General features: G+C 54.7%; 2 protein-coding genes across 4 annotated transcripts; one reads left to right on the forward strand and one right to left on the reverse strand.

Annotated features, from left to right (window-relative positions):
• The first annotated feature begins 114 nt into the window (after positions 1-114).
• Leng1 (leukocyte receptor cluster member 1) lies at positions 115-4139 on the forward strand. Its single transcript, XM_026381179.2, has 4 exons — positions 115-468; positions 1960-2139; positions 2965-3230; positions 3921-4139. Exons 1-4 carry the CDS (start codon positions 337-339, stop codon positions 4132-4134), a joined length of 792 nt encoding a protein of 263 aa, XP_026236964.1. The 5' UTR covers positions 115-336; the 3' UTR covers positions 4135-4139.
• Positions 4140-4445: 306 nt separating this feature from the next.
• Cnot3 (CCR4-NOT transcription complex subunit 3) lies at positions 4446-20139 on the reverse strand. Of its 3 annotated transcripts, none has more exons than XM_026381178.2 (18): positions 19891-20139; positions 15495-15569; positions 15321-15388; positions 14996-15070; positions 14765-14854; positions 14415-14543; positions 14230-14325; positions 12902-13121; positions 12675-12808; positions 12137-12193; positions 10563-10944; positions 10349-10472; positions 9407-9605; positions 7274-7373; positions 6975-7173; positions 6629-6761; positions 5817-5942; positions 4446-4544 (listed from the first exon to the last, which is right to left on the reverse strand). In XM_026381178.2, the coding sequence occupies exons 2-18, from the start codon at positions 15517-15519 to the stop codon at positions 4446-4448; spliced, it is 2256 nt and encodes a 751-aa protein (XP_026236963.1). In that variant the 5' UTR covers positions 15520-15569; positions 19891-20139. The 3 variants fall into 3 exon arrangements, with proteins under 3 accessions (XP_026236963.1, XP_026236961.1, XP_026236962.1); XM_026381176.2 differs by having other exon boundaries at positions 12902-13124; XM_026381177.2 differs by having other exon boundaries at positions 12902-13124; positions 15495-15572.
• Between the last annotated feature and the right edge of the window lie 235 nt (positions 20140-20374).

A 20374-nucleotide genomic window follows, 5' to 3' on the forward strand; every position in this document is an offset into this window, starting at 1 on the left:
GCCCCGGGACTAGCCAATCGGGTGTATGGGCATGCGTGTCGGCGCGTACGGCTAGACGGCATGCCAGCCAATCGGCGGCCGCTTCCGGTAGCGTCAGGGGCAGGGCCGCTTGACAATCCCGACAAGAGCTGTCGCCAGGCATACAAAACTCCCAATGTCTGGGATTGGCTGTGATGGAGCGTGTCTCGGCCAATCACCTTTCTCTACGGACTTGGAGGGGCGGTGCTAATTGACCTAAACCAAACCGTGGCCGAGGTAGGGAACAGGGCGGGGCATCTCCTGCCAATTGGAAGTGCTAGAAGGCGGGTCTGCCAGTCTGTGTACAGCTACAGCACCATGAACATCTTGCCCAAGAAGAGCTGGCATGTTCGGAATAAGGACAATGTCGCCCGCGTGAGGCGTGACGAAGCTCAGGCCAGGGAGGAAGAAAAGGAGCGTGAGCGGAGGGTACTGCTAGCTCAACAAGAGGTAAGCTTCGAGTACCGGCGGCCAATCGCACCGGCGTCGCGGGCAGGAAACGGAAGTGGGAGATGCGCAGGCGCGGTGCGCTGGTACTAGACGCCGCTCCAGCTTTTGGCGACGTTTTTTTTTTGCTAGCTTCTAAGCCCACTTCTGCAAATCCTAGAAATTTCTGGTCTTGATTCTCCCCCGATGTGTTTGCAGTGTTCAGAGCCTGCCTCAGAGTAGGAGCTTAATAATTAGTTGTTGAATAAATAAGCGAATCTGTAAAAATGCATTTCAAGGAAGTCACTTTTTAACCAGTTTGCCTACGCACCCTATTTGTGTGCTCAGTTTGTGCAGACCACTTGATTCCCGAATCTTAAGCGCTGAGTTCTCAGAGGGGGGTTGTCATCTTGCACGAAGCGAGGTAGCTTCAGAGAGGAAGGCAAAGGAAGAGAGAACAGTGGCACAAGCCAGGTTCCACTTCACTGGACGGGCCCTTTCCTTGAACTGCTTTCCAGACGCAAGGTTTTTTTTTTTTTTTTTTTTTTTTTGTTTTTTTTTTCTGTTGCTTTTGTACTGGGGATTGGACTCAGGGACACTCTACCTACTAAACTACATTCCCACCACCCTCCCGGCTTTTTAGACGGGTCTCACTTAAGTTGCTGAGGCTGGCCTCAAACTTAAGATCCTCCTGCCTCAGCTTCCTGGGTCTCTAGGATTAGAAGCATGGGCCACCACACTCAACTCAGAGGCTTTCTTTATAGCTCCTAAATTTGTTTGGTTTACACCTAATTCCTCAGCTAATCTGATCCTCAATGGTGGCTGGAGAGGCGGTGGCAATCTGGGGTTTTAAAATTCTCGTTTCTCAGTATAAATTACTAATCATTTTGGGGTAGTGACTTGATACAATGCCTGGGATTTAGAGCGTTTGCCCTGAAGCAATCTGACTACATTCATAACCATTGTAAACCACCACCACTACCACCAAATCTAACCCGAGGGCCTCACTCATGCTCACCACTGAGCTGCACCTCTAGCCCAATAGATTTTTTTTTTTTTTCTCCTCTCTTTGTGGTACTGGAGATTGAAACCAGGGACTCAAACATGCTAGGCAAATGCTCCACTACCAATCTACGTCTGCAGCCCGACATTAAATTTTGGAATAGGGTCTTGCTAAGTTGTCCTAGCTGGCCTCCAGCTTGCATTCCCTGCCTCAGCCTTCCCAGTATGTGGGATTACAAGCACTACCATGCCTGGGTCCTGTACCTGTTTTTATCCAAACTGGAATCCCTTTTGGTTTAGGCCAGGGATCTTTTTCCACCTGTCCTTGATAACCACACCATTTACTATTTTCACTCATGCTGAGACAGATGCCTCTTCTGGGTCCCAGTGCCTGTGTTCTCTCTTGTAGCCCCCAGCATGATGGACCACTATGCTTTCTGCAGTCAGAACATTTGAGTCCCCTTGAGTGACCTGTAGGTTTTGCATATCCTGCCTATAATTCTTTCCCCCCAGGCTCGCACAGAGTTCCTAAGGAAGAAAGCCAGGCATCAGAATTCACTGTCTGAACTTGATGCAGCAGAGGCAGGAGCTCCAAGGTCTGGCCCTGTGGACCTGTTCCGGGATTTGCTGGAGGAAGGGAAAGGGGTGACCAGAGGCAATAAAGACTATGAGGAAGAAAAACGACAGGAAAAAGTAAGCTGGCTTCATCTGTGTCATCAGAGGGATACTGAAGAGAGCTGGGAGACATTTTGGTCCTGGGCTGTGACTGAGCATTAAGAAGTATAGTGAAAGAAATAATCACAGAACATTTGCAATAGGCTGGAACATAGTGCCTAGGACACTGGTTATTCCTGTGGGGCACTCACAGTCCTGGTTAGTATATGATGGAGGTGGTGCTGACATTTTTTATTTTGGGGTACCAGAGATGGAACCCCAGGGCACTCAACCCCTGAGCCACATCCCCAGCCCTTTTTTGTATTTCATTTATTGACAAAGTTTTGCTGAGTTGCTTAAGGCCTTGCTAAATTGCTAAGGCTGGCTTTGAACTAGCAGTCCTCCTGCCTCAGCCTCCTGAGCTGCTGGGATTACAGGCATGCACCACCACACCCAGCTTCTTAAACTTTTAAAATGTGAATCAGACCCTGCCACTCTAGAGCTCTCTGGCATTTCCATCATTCTGAGATTGTTATTCCCCAACCTCCACCACTGTGCTTTCAGCTGTCTCCCCAAACCCTGCCTTTGAACTCAGAGCTCTGCCCCATCCTCCCATTTACCTGCTTGGTACTACATTTGCCACTGTGCCTACATCAGGAGTTCAGCCTGTTTGTATTAGACCTTAGCACATTATAGCTGACTGATGATTGGCCCTTGATTTCCAGTGGTGGAATGACTGGTTATGTCTCCCCAGGGCCTTGTGCTCTGGGTAGGAAATGCCCTCGGTTTCTCTGTTACCACATCTAGAGCTCCCTGAGGAACTCAAGTTCTATCAACATCTCTTCTGTTTTCTGGCTCCCTCAGGAGAGGCAAGAAAAAGCGCTGGGCATCCTGACATACCTGGGCCAGAGTGCAGCAGAGGCCCAGACTCAACCCCCTTGGTACCAGCTCCCACCAAAGCGAGGGGGTTCCCCAACCGGCTCAAGCACAGATGAGAAGATCAAGAGCCGACTAGACCCCTTACAGGAGATGCAGAAACATCTGGGGAAGAAGAGAAGGCACAGCAGTGAAGAACGAGGTCACAACAGAAAGGGAAAAATGGAAGAATCTGAGAAGCAGCGGCCCAAACAGTAAGAAAAAGACAAATGCAGGGCAGACCATTCCAGACAGAGAACGTGGCAGCAGCCCTGCCTGGGCACCACAGCTGATATGGCAGGTGGGGTAGGAAGTAGTTCTCAACATGTGGTCCAGGGACCCCAAGTTCCAAAAAAGCCCTCTGGAGTCCTGTAGTGTCAAGCTGCTTTTTCATGATGTGAGATGTCTTTGCTCTGATTGCTTGATGTTATGAACACTTGCGTCCAAAATTTGTTTCATTTCTACTCCAGTATGTAAACTTAAAAACTGAGGAAATCAAAGATTTTTAAGAATATAAAAGGGTCCTGATACCAGAACATTTGAGAATCACTGGGTTAGAGAATAAAAGCAGGCTTGTGTCCTCAAGATGCTAGATCCCAAGTGCAGGGGGCGTTTCCAATTACAATTTGATTTACCTCACAAGAGGAAACCAGTCCAGAGGTTTCCCTGTTCTCCCCAGGATGCTACTCTGCACTTGACCTCGGTTGGGGTGTGTGGGGTACAGAGGGCACCTGCTTTTAGGACTGGGGAGAACAGAAGCCCACAAAAGGGTGGGCAGAGACTTCCTCATGGTGTTCCTGCACCAGGTGGCTTCAAGAGCTGAAGCAGCAGCCTGAGACATAGGGGCTCCTGGTGGTAGAGGTGAGAGGGCTGCCCTGCTTTCTGACCTTGCTTCTCTTCCCTAGGCCCCCATCCCTGGACCAGCTTCGAGCTGAGCGTCTTCGGCGGGAAGTGGCTGAGAGGGCTCGGGCTGAGGCCCTGCTGGCCCGGATCCAAGGCAGGGTACCCCAGGAGGGTCAGCCAGAGGAAGAGATAGATGATCGACGCCGGCGGTACAACTCCCAGTTCAACCCCCAGCTAGCCCGGCGGCCCCGCCAGCAGGATCATCTTGCTCACTGACTCCTGAGGGGGTACAGGAGAGGCTGTGCTGCCAGCCGTCATATAAAACTATTTATTCATAAATATTTTCCAAAATGAAAATAGGTTTACCAAAAAATGTCCCTCACTGGGGAGGGGAGGAGGGGGCAGCCCTCGCCCCCGGGGCCCCCAGGGTGGGGCTGAGAGGAAGAGAAAACCTCCCGGCCCTCTCCCTGCTTCCTGGGGGAGGGGGTACCCCATGGCCTGGGGCCTCCCCAGTCTTCCAGGGCAGGGCCCTCACCTGGGCAGGGGGATCAGCATGCGGGGGAAGGGTCAGGTAGAGGGGGCCGGTGTCACTGGAGGTCCCGGTCCTCCAGGTAGCGGTACTCAAAGGTGAAGCCTTCCTTCTTCCGCTGGCCCCACTTCTCGTAGTCAAAGTAGATGTAGGTGCCCTGGCCAGGGGAGAAGGTGGTCAGTGAGTGGATGAGGTGGTGGACTGGGAGCTGGGTCAGACCAACTGCCCCACATGCACAGGCAATTCCACTCCACCTCAGTGGTCTAGATAGCAAATGTCACCATGGTACAGGGGTGTGTGCATCCCAGTCAGGCCTCTACCCAGGCCTGTCTGCAAAGCTCCCCCTGCTTTCAGATGGCTGCAGCTATAGAGCATCTGATAGATATAGAGTGCCCAATACAGATGTAAAGGCCTAGTGTGGAGTCTCCACAAAGAACCTAAGGCCACAGGTACCATCGCCCTTGCCTAGAGCTCCCAACATGCTCAGAGTCTACATTCCAAGTGCTCTGCAGGGACACTTTATTGTGACAGTGATAGTGCGGGAATTTCTAAATGACTGGATGCCCTAGAATGTACTGATGTAAAGGACCAAACTAGGATGGGACACAAAGTCAGCAGTCAAGCGATCAAGGTTGGAGAAGAGCTAGGTCCTGAGTGAGGGTCTGAAATGCTTCAAAGAAAGCAGCCTGGAGATCAGAGGAGCAGGATGGAATTTGGTGAGGACAAGGATCACTGCAGGGGCTTGACATCTGGGAGACATTTGTGGAGGAAAACCACTGTGGAACACACCAAATGAAAGTAACTTTTAAAAAAAAAAGTCCCCCAACACTCACTGTGCAGCAGGCACCATTAGTACTTACACGTTATTAGCTCATTTCATCCTTGTACAACTGCAGGGGTGGGTCCTATTACCCCATTTTTACAAATAAGATGACAGAATAGAATCAGGGACTTGCCTGCCCCAGGTCAGCCAGCTGGAGCTGGGCTCAAACTCAGGAGGCTGACTACAAGATGTTTCCTAGGGGCTAATTGTTGGAACTGAGAAGGCCACCTTGACAGCCTCCCTAGTGTCTGCTGAGCCCCTGCTGCTGGGTACAGTGGAGCCCACAGCCCGCTTCAGGGAGACATGTCAACTAGGACATTCACACTCCCAGCCAAGGCGCCTAGTGCCACACAGAAGAGACAGGCTGCTGGCTACAGGAAGCCTTCTTTGGGCAGGGACACTTGGGCTCAGTTTGAGCCTGTTTTGGGCCCAGTGTTTGGGTTCAGACCTAGAGCTCAACAAGTGAAGGATGAGAATTGCATCCCAGGCAGAGCAATCCTGCTTAGTCTGCAGGTCTCAGCTGGCTGAAGAGTGGGAGTAAAGGAGAAAGCCAGCAGGGGCTGCCTAGCCATCTCTCAGTGGGACCAGGGTGGGTGGGGCCCTCACCTGCTCAAACTCATCGGTGATGGTCTTGGGCTCCTCGTGCCTCTGGAACCACATCATGTACTTGGTGTGGAATCGCCATGATTGCTTCTTTAGGGCCTTGGCTGCCAGGTACTGTGCTTTAGTGCCCTAGGGGAAGAAGGCAGGAAGAGGGGGATCAGGGGGCCCCCAAGCTGGGTAGGGACCAGGGGAATGGGGTGGGGCATCAGGGCTGGACCCGGGCTCCCACTACAGACCACAGTTGGGCTGGACAATCCGTTTGGAGACAGCGCTGGGGGCATGGAACATACCAATGTTGGTCAGGAGAAGAAAAATGAGACAGGAGGTGGAAATTGCTTTCAGAGAAGCTTTGAGAAGGAAGAGAAACTAATATATGACGAGAGCTCAAAAGAGAAAGTTTAGAGTACTACTCGGTGGGGATGAGGGGAGGGTACTCATGATGGGCTGGGGTCAGGATGCATGGGTTCCAAGAAGTCTGCAGGGATGCCTGAAAACAGGAGGTCCAAGACTAAAGGGCCTGGCTGAGGAGAGCTGGGAAGGGGCTTTGGGTCATGCCAGGGAGAAACCAAGTGGTCTGGGGCTGCCACTGAGGCCTGCCTCTCCCTCAGTCTGAGTAGCTCTTGACACCACTGGGCTGGATGGAGACTGGGACAGTCTTGGTTTGGGGGAGCAGGGCCCGGGACTGGGATAGGGAAGGGGGTGCGGTCCCGGTGGCCGCATTGGGGCACCCACCTCGCCCCTCCAGCCCGAGGGGGGACGGCGGCGGTGGCGGCGGAGCCGGGGGGCCCGAGGCTGCCCCGGGGGCCCTGCTGTACCTCCAGATAGTAGAAGATGAAGAAGAGCGTCTCAGTCGACAGGCGCTGATAGAACTCCACGGTGTCCGAGTGTGGGGGCGGCATCTGGTGGTGGTAGGGGGGCGTCGGGCAAGGGTTCCGGGGTAGGTACTGCCTGTGGAGCAGCAGGGGGTTAGTGCCAGCTGCTTTCTGGCTCCTGCCCCGATCTCAGGCCATCTGGAGGGAACCTGAGCCAGGCCTTCATCACTTCCTGGGGCCAGCTCACTTTTACCTACAGCCTCTCAGGACTGGGAGCCAGCTCCCCAGCTGCTGCCTCCTCCCTCAGACTCTGGAGTCCCGGCCCCCAGCCCGTTCTGTGGCCCCTCACCGGATGCGCTCGGAGTCAGAGGGGTGGGGCATATGGTGCCAGGCAGCCTCCTCCATGGCCTGCTGGTAGAGCTGCTCCTTGGTGAGGGGCACTGGCCCCAGTGGACACACGCCCAGCGACAGTGGTATGTTCACCTCTGACAGTTGTAGGGGTGGCTGGGCTGAGGCCGGAGGTGCTGATGTGCTGCTCAGGATGATGTCTGTGGGGAGGGGAGGGTCAAGCCCTCGGATGAGGAGGATGGATGGGGCCAACCCCTTCTCTTTGACCTGCCTCCTTCTCCACCATCCCTGGACTCTTACCTCGCTCCGTTAGGTGTAACGTTGGCACAGGGTCCTCAATACCAGAGCTGATGGCTGCCCGCTCTGCCATGGACTTCAGGGAGCTCAGAGGTTCAGGAGCCTAGGAAGAAAAGAAAGGGTCTGTACTAAGGGCACAGGCCAGAGATTGCTAAGAACAGCCTGTCAGGCCCCAAGTACTCTTGCCTGTTCTGCTGAGAGCCATCAACGGCAATTACTCATGCCTTAAGATGGACCTAAGGCATGGGGTTATGAATGATGGTGGAATGTGATGATCATTATTATCCAAAGTACAGGTATGAAGACACGAATTGGTGTGAATACACTGTGTATATAACCAGAGAGATGAAAACTTGTGCTCTATATGTGTAATAAGAATTGTAGTGCATTCCGCTGTCATATTAAAAAAAAAAAAATGTACCTAACATGTAAAAGAACTGCTGTGGGGAAAACTGGAAACTGTGTGGACTCTCCATTGTAGAATACGACCTACAGAATACCGATTGTGCCACCATTTGTCTTACGACATTCCTAAAAGGACCCCAAACTCTGGGGAAAAAAAGCCACTTAACTACCTGGTATTGTGGGGCATCTTAGGGAGGTGGGAGGTCTCATTCCCTTGAGAGTGAAAGGTTATCCCTCTGGGACTTGGTGCCCTCTTTGGGAATACCGGCAAGTTGGACTGGTATTAACTGGGTTGGAACTGACTTCTGCTCCCTGCAGTCAGGGCTGCTCCTCCACCCATTCTGTACCACACTTTGGTCACCAAGGCCCATCCACCCTGCATCCAAATATCCTGGATAGACCCATTCCATCCCCTGGCCATGCCCGGAGCTGCCCAGGCCTTCATACCACCTTTTATTTCACCCACAGCAGTCCACAGGGACCTCTCCAGCAAGCTATCTTTGTCCCTTCTCTACCCAAAACCTTGCCAAAGCTCCCATGTTCCACCCCAGTGATTTTTTTCCTTTTAAAAACCATGGACTCCTTCTCAAAGTTGCTTATTCCGTTTTCCAGAAAAGCACACACCATGAATTTTCTGATACCTATGCAGTTTGAAAGCTTCTTCTAGGTCAGAAACTATTCCAAGGCCTTATAAAGAATGGTCTGGCCAAAATTCCTATGTGGCAGGTGTTAACAGTGAGGATTTCTACTTTTCAATGAAGAGAAAGAGGCACAGACAGGACAGCCAGGACCTGGAGCTGGACAGCCTGGTGGGGTTCATAGGACACCCCCCTGCTATGTGTGCAGGCTCTTCCTCTGCTGAATCCACCCAGACTGCCTGGGCTGATCAGTGCCTTTCCCAGAATTCCTCTGGTTGTCAGTTCCCACCTATCCTACGCACACAGCTTATGCATCAGGCCCCTCATAACCTTCCTGGACCTGCCCCCCAGAACAGGTCAGGTACCCCTCTGCAGCCCACAAGAGCCTCCTCTGTGGCCACCTGATCACACACAGCTCCCTCTAGCACTGGAACAATTCCTGAGGGCAGGAACCAGCACAAAACCTGGCTCAGAGAAATGACCTGAACAAATATTTTTTTGCTTTTGGTACTGGTGATTGAACCCAGTTGTGTTCTACCACTCTGCTACATCCCCAGTATTTTTTTTTTTTTTTTTTTGAGACAGGGTCAGCAAGTTGCCTAGATTGGCCTCAAACTTGTAATCCTTCTGCCTCAGCCTCCTTAGTTGCTGGGATTATAGGTGTGACACCACACGCCACTCAAGTGTTTTCTTGATTGAAATGGTCTTTTAGAAGGCCCAAGGGCATGGTGACTTAGGGAATGCGCATGTGAAGTAGAAAGTGCCATGCATCTCAGGACAGGACAGAGACTGAGGGTCTGGGGAGATAAAAAACAAACCCATGGAAAGCAAGCGAGCAAATACAACCAACAGAGAGGGAAAGAAGACCAGAGAAACACAGTCCCAGAAAGAGCCAAGGAGGTTGAAAGCACCAGAGATGGAGGTGAGGATGTGGGGTAGAAAAGGTCCAGATAAAAGAACAAGTGAGAAAAGGGAAGAAAAAAACAGATGCACATTCAGAGAGGAAGGGGAGGTAGAGGTATTGCTGGAGACCTGGAGCGGGGTGCAGGAAAACACCTGGAGGCCACAGTCATCAGGGATACTCAGAGCTCACCTTGACTTCTGGGGTGGTGCTGAACTGCGGAGGTCCATTAAGCAGAGCACCAGCTGCCTTGGCCTCACTGAAGCTGGGCGTTGGGGAGCTGGGGGGGTTCACAGGCAGTGGCACTAGAAGGCTGGGTCCCCCTGAGTTGTTCCCTGAGCCTGGGGCCACACCGCCAGCCCCTGCTGGGGCTGCCGCACTGGATTCTTTCCTGGGAAGAAGATGAAAAGGGGAAGTGGCTCAGAGGAAAGTCGTGGGAGTGATGAGCACAGAGAAGCCAGATGGGCTCTGAGAGGGGCTACTTAGGACAGAAGCAGTTTTTTGGGACCAAGGTAGAATTAATTTCTGGGATTTTTTCCTCAGTAAAGCAGAGCTGCTGGAGTGGGAATACAGATTCTGAAGGTGCTCAAATAGGCCATGAGGTAAAGAGAGAATGGGGGGGGGTATGTCCTCAGGTAGATGGACACAGGGCAGGTGCCCCTGGGGCAACCCAGCTAGAGCTGGGATGGAGGAGGACGAGGATGACAGGTCCTTCATTTAGCATTCTTTCAAAAACAGGTGGACCCAGAGGAGTGCTCTGACTTAAACTTTGGAGGAATGGCTGGAAACAAAGGAGGATTTGTGGACATTTCACTTGGAAAAGTGGAACAATGTCCCATCCAGTGGAAGTCAGCCTTGGGGCAGGAAACGGAAATGTTGAGAATATGGTGGGGCACTGGAGAAAAGTCCCAGTGAAAGGAAGGTGGATTTAGGACAAGCTACTGGATAAAGCTAGAGGCTAATGCACACCTCCCAGGTGAAGAGAAGTGGAGACAGGACACCTAGCAAAGGTGGAAGTCAAAGCCCACTGGACGCCCTGCCCATCAAGGCCAGGTTAGCAATCCCCCAATGAGGGAGCCACCAGAGCCTGTGTGTTCCAGGAGAGGCTGCAACTGCCGCTGCCAAGACACTCACGAGGTGCTGGGAGGTGGATTGTGGGGACCTGAGGCCGGACCCAGGGCCTGGCTGCTAGCACTGTTGCCCCCACTGCTGCTCAGGGCCACCTCTGCAGGGCTGTCTGCCACGACTGAGCTGTAGCCTGGGGGAGCAAAAGGCAAAGAGAAAGAGGCTGTTGGCTGCTCCCTGTCCTGCTCCAGGCCCCTCCTCCCACCCTGCCGGCCTCACTTACTGGTGGCACCGTTCTGCTTGCCAGCCCCTCCACCTGTGCTGCTGTTACTATTACCGCCGCTCCCTCCACCACCGCCACCACCACCCCCGCCAGGCTGGGCACTGGGGGGTCGGGGCTGGGCAGCACTGGGCCCACTGGGGGCTGGTGGGGCCACAGCCTGAGCATAGGGGGCAGGGGTGCCCGAGTTGTGGCTGGGAGCTGGACTGGCCTTAGGGCCCAGGGCACTTGGGGGTGCTGCTGGGGCAGGTGCCCCATTGTTGCCAGGGGTGGTGCTCAAGGCAGAGGCGGCAGGCGGGGGACCAGAGGGGTAGGTGGGTGGCACAGCTGGGGACTGGGGATGCTGGTTGCTGTGGACAGGCTTGGAACCATTTTTGGCTGGAGACTGCAGGGAAGAGAGAACAGTGTCAGGACCCAGTGGATCAGCAGGTTCCCACCCACCTCAGGCTCAGGCTCCGGCTCCATCATGGTCCTACCAACCTCTTCTCTGAACTTGCTGCCCTTGACTGCTCCCAAACTCCAGGGAACCGGGGGACCTCATCCTAACTGCTTCAGTCATCTTCGTGCTCAAAACACATTTATTTCCAGTCTGCCCAGCTCCCTAAATTCTGCCAGGACACCTCCCCATGTACCCTATGGTGATCTGGCACAACTCTTGCTGTCAGTCAGCGAAGACCCATCTGTTGTTGGTCAAAAGGGACTAGTGGGAGACTCCTAAATGCCCTCAACATGAGAGGAGCCAGAGCAGCCTCATGTTCAAGAGTAGAAGAAAGCCAGCTGACAGTCAAGCACTGCTTCTGAATGTCACTGAAAGGACCACTACAGCCACTCGTGGGGTCATACGTTACAGCACTGCAGAAAGTAGTAGCAGAGCATCCCTGCTGCAGCCAAGTTCTGACAGACAAAGTGGGCTGCCATACCAACCAACTTGTGGACATTTTCTCACCACTGCATGGGAAACTCAGGCTCACCAGGCACCAAATGGGACTGGCTACCCACTTCCCTCCTGGGACTGCTGTTTGGCTGTGGGGGCCCAGGAAGGTGGCAGAGCCCACCTGGGAGTCCCTGCCCCAGCCTCTCTCTCACTGCTCCTAATCCTGGTCCCCACACCAGTCTCACTGATATCCACCAAGGGCCTCTCCCTTGGACCACCCCTCTCATTGGCCCACAGCGGGCCTTAGGCCCATTCTGCCCTTCCTAACGTCATCCTTGTGTGTTCCCACCCAGGTAGTTCCACAGCAGGTGTCTGCTTTCAACTTATCGCTTCTCAGTCTTGCTTGGCCCCTTCAGGGCCAGTCCACAAAGCCCTAGCCCTGTAGCCCAACAATCCAGGCCAGACTCATCCCACTTCTAAGCTTCCGGTCGGAGCTTGCCCTTGTGAACTGCGGCTGCCTTGTCTTCTGGCGCCCAGGGCACGGCCACCTGAACCACAGTGGTCAGTCACCTGCCTATCTCCCCTTAAGGGGCAACGATTTCAGCCTCCACTAGCACAGTGGCTAGCACTCAGACCTGAATAAGCCTTTGGGAACCACTGGATAAACAGGGGACATGCCCATCCATTACTGGCTTGAACCCACCTGGCTGACTTCACTATCTGTCGAGCGTCCTCTCTTCTTATCATCTTCAGAGTTCTCCTGGTTGGAGGAGGTGGAGTCAGACACCTGTGTGGCTCTTAGGTCCCAACACAGAGACACCATAATCTCTGAACCTCCTGGGGACCTGGACCCAGCTGAATGACTTTGTACCCCAGAGTTGTCCAAATACCTAACCTTAATTTTTCTGGAGAAACCACCTACATTCAGGTTCCCCAATGTCCTTGTCTTTTGGGAGCTGGCATTAATGCCCCCATCTTCCTAACAACCTAGGAACCTTCTCTCCTTAGGGAATTTCAGTCCTTGGATCCCTGCCTGAGCTTGCTGCCCAGGGCCTCAGGCACCCCCTACACTGGCCCCACACACCCAAGACCCACCCATGGCTTAAGACTGTGTGGGACACCAGGGTCCACCTATCAGCTCTTTACATCCGGAAGGGCCTCAGCTGCCCTCCCTGCAGCCACTTTGGAGAAAACAGGCTCCTCTTAACTCCCATCCTCCTCTTGCTACTCTGGGTCCTCACCGTGGTGCAGTTGGCTGGACTGGGGGGGATGGGAGAGCTGGAGGTGGTCGAGGTGGGCGTGCTGCTGGACTGGTTGAAGATCTCGTCCTCCATGTGGCTGTGGCTGGGGGGGGAGGTGGCGACCAGCGCCTGTGCTGTGGAGGCAGGAGAGGGGCACGGTTAGCTGGTGCAGCTGACCCTTTGGGGCCTTCATCCTCTGCACCATGAAGGTCAGTCTAGGGCCTTACGAATGTCCTCGAGATCCAGGTCATCATAGAGGAACTCATTCTCCTCAAAGTCAGGGTCCTGAGAGGAGTCAACGTAGTACTCAACATCATCCTTGATCTTGCGAATGGCATCCACGAGGATGGAGTCATTGTCCAGCATGCGCAGGATGGTCTCCAGCATGCGCACATGGTAGCGGTGCTTCTCGATGTGCCGCTTCAAGCCCTCAATCCGGTCCTGCTTCTGCTGGCGAGCCCAGGGCCAGGCTCAGGGGCTGCAGAGAGCCTGCCCGGCCCCTCCTGCCCCCACAGAACCTGTCCTCAGTCCCCAATCCCCATGGTGACCCGGAGGCTCCACTCTGGCCCCTCCCAGCATGGGGCAGTGTGGAGTCTGCCCACCCTCTACCCCACAGGAACCAAGCTCAAGGTTTCTGACATCTCAGGGATCCCTACCACACCCTCCCTAGACCCTTTTTGTCTCCGGCGATCCCTGGAAACTGGTGAAAGACCAAGATACTCCTATGCCACCTGCAGCCTCTCAACTGAGCCCCCACCTGCTCTGACCTCCTGGGATAAACATCCGTTCTCCTGTCTCACCCTAACAGTAACAATGACAGTTCCTGTCTGAGGATCTGCTTCTTGTAATCATGGCACATCCATCACCAGCCCACACACCTATCTGTATACCCCTAGAGACCCAGATCCAGAAGCCCAGCTCTTGCCTAGTCCCAAGGCCCCAGTTCCTTTTTGGATTTGACATCTTAGATCAGTTTCAAATTTCTCCTTTCTTCAAGGAACCACTCTCTCTCTCTTGAGTTCCTACTTCCCAAACTTCTCAGGGTCTCATATCCAACACTGTCATAGCTCCCACCTCCAACTTTCCTAGTGAACCCCATCGGTCATTATTTGTATTCCTCTGAATCCACACCCTACAATCCTAGAGTAGAATCCAGGACTCCAACATCTGACTTCATCCCAGACCACTCTTCTCCTTCAGGCCATACCCATTGCTCTCAGAGCCCTGTCTTGTCCTGCCACCCTCTCCTGAGAATCTGGGCTCTAGGTACTATGTGGCCTCCCACCTATGTCACCCTTCAGGTCTCACACTTACTTTGTGGCCCCAGCTGAACCTGAGTTCATTTTCCTCCAAACTGCTCCTCTTTGTGATGGCCTCCCTATCTCCCATCTACCCAGACACCTAGGACCTGATTCTGTGTACCTCCTTCCTGTACTACCTCTCCAAGCCCTCACCCCAGGTTTGCTCAGGCATCCAGACCCAGTTCCCATGGGCTCCCACTTGCTAGCCCACCTCCATCTTCCACCCCATGGGTCTCGGGGCTCCCCCCACTCACATCCTTGTCGCCCTTCTTCTTGCGCGTTTGCACTGATAGCGATTCCACTTCACTCTCAAACTGGTCCACCTGCATGTTTAGGGTGTCGATGGTATTCTACAGGGGGAGAAGGCTATTAGCCAGGGGTCCTGGGTGTGCTGGGGCCAGGACTCCAAGCTCACCTCCTCTTCTCTGCCCCAACTCACCGTGAGCCACTGGCCAACCTCTTCCTTTTCCTTCTGGGCGGGATCCACCTTCTGTGCCAGGCCCAGGCCCTCCTTGCTATAGGCTTTGGTTTTGGTCTCTCTTTCCACAACTTTGAACCGTTCCATTTGCTGCAGAGAAAGCAGCAGGGGGGGGGGGGCTTGAAGGTGGGAATGGAACTAAGGGCCAGCAACATCTGAATCTGAGCCTCAGGACCCATCCCTCAGATTCTAGGCCCACTGCCTCTTCCCTTCCTCCTGGGATCTCTGGAGTGACTGCTACATCTCTGCCCCCTGGGGTCCCAGGAATCTGGCTACCACCCTGGTTAGGGACCTAGGCTCTGGGTTCCTACCGTCTCGATAAGCTTGCGGTTGTCAATAAGCTGCCTTTTGTCCTTGATCTCATTGGATGCTACCCATGTCTTGATCTGGTCCCTCAGCCGCTGCAGAGAAGAGAAGCAAGAAAGTCAGATCTTGGATCTGGGAACCAGGACCCTCAGCTCCCTCTTTTCCTGGGACCCAGTAGTCCACTCTCCCAGGCCCTCCTCCCACAGGACACAGGAGTCCAGCCCCAGCCCCCTCACTTGTAGCTTCTTAATCTCCTTCTTTAGGTCAGCCTCATACTTTTCTTTCTGGTTCGCGTTGGCTGCGTTGTGGAGCTGAGGGATGGAGAATCCAGCAGTCAGTGTGGGAGTGGCTGTCCCGAAACCTGCTCCATGGAAGGTCCAGTCTCTCTTCCTCAGGCGGGGGACTCTGACACCCACCCCAGCCCCCGCCATCCATTTTTAAGCTGGTTCTCATAGGTCCTCAGCACCAGGATATACAGCCCCCTCCCTTGCCAACACCCAGAGACCCCCAAAGCGCTTCCTGTGTTCTCCCTGGAAACCCAGATTTTTAGGGCCCTTGTACCTTCTGCCAAATATCTTCAAACTGCTCCACACCCTCGGACACCTTCTTGAGGCAGCGATCAATCTCACCTGTGAGAGGACGGCAGGCTGTTAGAATCCTGCCCATTGAGCAGCCAAAGAGGAACCCCCAAAGAGAGCATTCAGCTACACGTGCAGTGAGTAGTCAGTCAGGTACCTTGGAGTTTGCGCTTGTCCGCCATCTTCCCTGCCCTACAGACGCACTCTCTTCATACTCCCTTGGAGACAGACGCTGCTGGCAAAGATCGGGAAGGAATTAACACCTATTCCTCCGCTGGTCCACAGACATGAACACGGTGGGAAATGTGGGGTAAGAGGCAGGGTAAGGGGAAAAATGTGTACTATCTAATGAGAGGCCGGGTCCACTTCTCCTTATGCTCCCTCAATTGCCCAGCTGCGATACTCTGGGAGTTTTGTTAAAATGAGGAAAGACACTTTTTGTGGTCCTCTGACCCAGGAACTGGAAGGTTCCTAGAGTACAGAGCATCCTTTCCCCAGATAACCATCCAAGGATTTTGTAGAGCAGGACAGTCATACTGCACAAGACTGACTACAAGACAAAGGCACTGGCCCCAGAAATCACACTTCCTACAAAAAGGGACTGGGAACAGGGGTGACTAGAAGTCATTCTTCAGGCAAGCCAAGAGACAAGTGGCATGAAGGCCTGATACTATGTATGCACCCATGAAGTGTGCAAGAGGGAGGGGACGCTGGGGCAAGGTGGAAGAGCGACAGGAGATACCTAAAACTAAGAAGAGTTAAACCCCATCCTATCAGAGAGGGCGTAGATCTCCAAGAAATTTACCCCAGGGCAGAATCCTTGAGCCAAAAGGGAACAATACTAACCCAAAGAGTGTGATACCAAGAAGGGCAGGTGATTTGGGGGCAGAAAACAGTACCCAAGAGAGTTGGGAAAAGATAGAAATCTTACAAAGATAAGAGGATGTAAAGGTACCTTAGCCACAAGGGAGTTGATCTGCACACGCAAAGAAATTCCATATCAAATAGACTGGTAATTTAGACTCAGAGGAACCTATACCACCAGGGCAGGCACCCAGAACTTAAAGACAGGCATCTTTGCCCTAAGGAAAGTTACATGCAATCCAGGGGAGACCACAGTCTTTTTAGTCACGCTGAAGCCACACCACAGGGCTCAACACGGAGACCAAGGGACCCTTGGGAGGAAGGACCATGCTAAGAGGACTTTTGAGTTGCAAGCACAGGTTGCCTTCCCCAGGGGCCTACACTGAAAAGCAAGGATCCAAGGACATTCCTAGGCAAAGGGCAGGGGTACCCACAGTTACTACTGTGAAGGCAGCAACTGCTTCACATGGAGGACTAAGAGTCTCAACCTGGTGGGACCACACCAGGAATCCTCACCAACAGGTAGGAAACACCCAGGGGACAGTCCTGTCCAATAGCACGTACAATGTGGGAAATGTTCCACAGCCTCTGAATTGGCTGGCCTCTGAATTCTTGAAGGGTGGCCAGTGCAACTAAGGAACTTACTTTAAAAAAAAAAAATAATTCACAGTATGTTGCTCAGGTTTTCTAGTTCCAGGCTCAAGCAGTCCTCCTGCCTCAGTCTCCAAGCAGCTGGGTCTACTGGCAAGAACCATCATACCCAACAACTTCTTTTATTTTAAAGTTGTTACTAATTGCCACAAGGGCTAGCACCTACTGAATGGGGCACTATAAAGACAGCAGGCTTTAAGACATGAGGCATAGAAAGAAAGAACAGAGCCATACCTTCACCACAGGGTTTACCATTTTTGTTTTTACTGATCCCATAGGGACCTATTCCTACGGATGGAGATAGGTGGAGGTGGCACCTGAGACTCAGGGGACTCAGTACAGGGTCATTTGAAGAAAAGCAGTACTTCAGGGTCAACGGACACAAATGCGGGGAACCTCCAGGAAAGTGAAGCAACAGGACACAGAGGACAGTCCCAGTGAGAGAACTCAAACTGGGTTGGGGTAAGTACCTTTGATCCAGCGTCCTTCTACCAGGGCCCAGACACCAAAATGCAGCATGCAGGGATGTTGACCAAGAGTGAGTACTGGCTCCAACACGCCAGCACAGAAAAACCCCTACTTCATCAGGGACAGGAACTTTACAAGACTTTACACTCCCCCCTTCCACCCCAAGTGTGCAACAGAGGGTCAGAGGCTGGAGGGAGAAGTCATCTCATGGTTCACATTCCTAAATAAGGCACTCTACACCTTAAGGAAGTGACGCCCTCCCCAAGTCCCATACCAAAGGGGTTGGGACCTTAGTCAGGGGAGGAGCTGATACCCCCCAGGAGGGATCATGCTGTGGCACCAAGGAGGCGCAAGTCCTGAAGGAGTCAGAAGCAAGGGGCCAGAGGAGCGGGACGGTGCTGGGGCAGTGCTTCTGACATCAAGGTGGGCACAGCTGCTACTGGTGTGGACAATACCTGGTTGGGGAAAAGCATCTCCACAAGAGAAGGGGCAAGTGCCACAGGCCCAGGGTACTCCTCCCTGGGATGCTGGAGTCTCAGCTCAGTGGAGGAAACACTCTCACCCCACGAAGAACCTCCGCCCCCAAGAGGATGCCTGCACACCAGATGCCCCATCCCCAGCAAAGGTACAAAGAGAAACGAGGCTGGTGCTGAGCACGGAGGATCCTCATCCAAGGCTTCCCCGAGACCCCCCCGGAGTTAACCACTTCAGGGCCTGTGAGGAAGGGGTGCCTTCACACCAAACATGTGCTCAGACGGTGGGGTCTGAGACAGAACTGAAGAATCTGGGACTCTTGGCCCACAACTGGCCCAACCACAGGATCTCATGTTCAGCACCAAGTTAGGAGCTCAGGCTGAGGGGGCAGCAGGGATGAGCCACACACCAGAGCAGGGAAGCCAATAACAAAGAGGCCCCAGAACTTCACCTCAGGCGCCATGAGGGGCACAAAGCTTAGTCCCTAATCCTGGGGCCATCACATGCTCATACAGAGATCTCGGTGCAAAGTGCCTTTGATCTAGGAGAGCTTACACTCTAGACAAGGAACTCTGGTGAGCAGTGTCACAAGGCAAGTCTCAACTTGGGAAAGATGCAGGCACCAGGGTAGCAGGTCATGGGTGGAGGGAGTTCTATTCCCTGGGGGAGCCCAACACCAAGGGTGGGTATGGGAATTCCCACCGTGGAATTATAGCAGAGCACTCTATTCCCTGGGAAGGTGGTCACATGAGGTATCTCCAGTCTCAGGCACCTCATACTCCCACAATAGAGTGGGACCCACAGCAAGGTCTTTGTGATTACAAGGTCAGAGATGAGAAGCACTGGCCAAGAGCACCCCAACCCAAGGGGGTCCTTAGTCTCATTAGTGAAGACACATGGGGGCATGGACACCTCAAAACCAGGAGAGGGGACAATGTCAACACCAAAGAAAGCAGGGACCTTATTCCTGGGAGTGGCAACACCAAGACAAACTCCTTACCCTGGAAAGAAAGCACAACCCTAGAGAGAAAAGCCACCTCTCCCATCAGAAGCCTTAGGTCTGAGAGGTTTTCCATCCCTGTGGGGTGACAGGTGAGAGGCCTGCAAGCCCATATTCTACAACTTCCTAAACTCAATGATGGGACAATCACACCCTCATAGGAAGAGTTCTCTCCAGAATACCAAAGGGGAAGGGGCTCTTGGCTCCCGGGGTGACAACACCCAAAATCAGATGTCTCAGACTCAGGGAAGGCACAACCCCTGGCGTGGAGAACCTTCACCAAAAGGGCAGGAGGCTAATCCTGGGGGAGGTTACAGCCCCTGCACCAAAAAGCAGCTACCACTCAGAAAAACAGGCGCGTGCCCTGCTCACGCTGGGAGCTCACCAACAGCACGGAGAGTGGGCTCGGGAGGCTTCACCCAGACCCGGGGAGCTAACCGGCCCGACACCCGCACCGCGGTGGACTTGACACCCGGAGAGGCAGGCAGTGTGCATCCAGGGGACCCGGCACCCCCGAAGCAGAGGCGGCGCCCAGCCCCAGATAACGGGGCGGGCACGCCAGGGACAGCCTGGGTCGGGGGTCGCCACGCTCAGACTCAGCACAGGCTCAGGCACGGGGCGGGCCGCCGGGGCTCTACACTGGGGCAACAGCCACACGCTGCGAGGCGGAAACTTTGGCTGAGGCTCTAACTCCGAGCGCGGCCGCTGCGGGCCGGGGACTCAGTCCGCCACCGATCGCCCGCCGGCGGCAGGGTCCGGGGCCGGGCGGCCACGCTCCGGGGGCTGGCGGCGGGAGGGTGCGCGGGCGCCGCGGCGGGGGCGGACTCGAGCGCGGCGGAGGGGGCGGCACCTCGCACTCGGGCCGGCGCGGCGCCACGCGGGAGGCGGCGGCCGAGGCCGGAAGGGCCGAGCGGCGGGCGCGGAGCGGCGGCGGGGCCCGGCGGGCGCGCGGCGAGGGCAGGGCAGGGCAGAGCAGAGCAGGGCAGGGCGCCGTGTCTCGACAGGCGGCGGACCGCCGGGGCAGGCGGCACGGAAGGCGGCCGGCGGCACCGGGGGAGGGGAAGGGGTCCGGCCCAGTCGAGCCCGACGCTCTCACCGCAGGAGCTGGCGCCGCCGCTGAGGAGCGTATCGCGACAGGCGGGGGAGGCGAGCGCCCGCCGCCTTTTTCTCGCGCCCCGGGCCCGGGCGCTATCGCGATAGCGGCGCGAAGCGGAAGTGGGGTGGGGGGAGTGGGCCCGGGGTTGTTCTGACGACGGGGGTCGGGGCTCAAGGGAGGCCGCGGCGTCTGCCGATGGCTCCGCGGAAGCTGACCGGGCCCGGTCCAAGATGGCGGCGGCGGAGGAGGCCTCCCCTCCTCTCTTCTCGTCTCTGGCGCCGACCCGCCCCCGAGCCCCGAATATAGGCCTGTCATTGCTCCTGCCGCACGCCGCTCTTGGCCGTCGGACGCACTCTATTGGTTCTTGGCAGAGATGCGGCCGGCCCCCTCCTGCGGATTGGGCAATCGCTGCAAGGCGCGGCGTTCGATTGGCCTCCCGCGCAGCCTGCTAGGATTGGCTCAGATTTTCTTCCTCGCTCCTCCT

The sequence above is a fragment of the Urocitellus parryii genome, chromosome 15 (assembly GCF_045843805.1).
Source record: "Urocitellus parryii isolate mUroPar1 chromosome 15, mUroPar1.hap1, whole genome shotgun sequence".
NCBI lineage: Eukaryota > Metazoa > Chordata > Mammalia > Rodentia > Sciuridae > Urocitellus > Urocitellus parryii.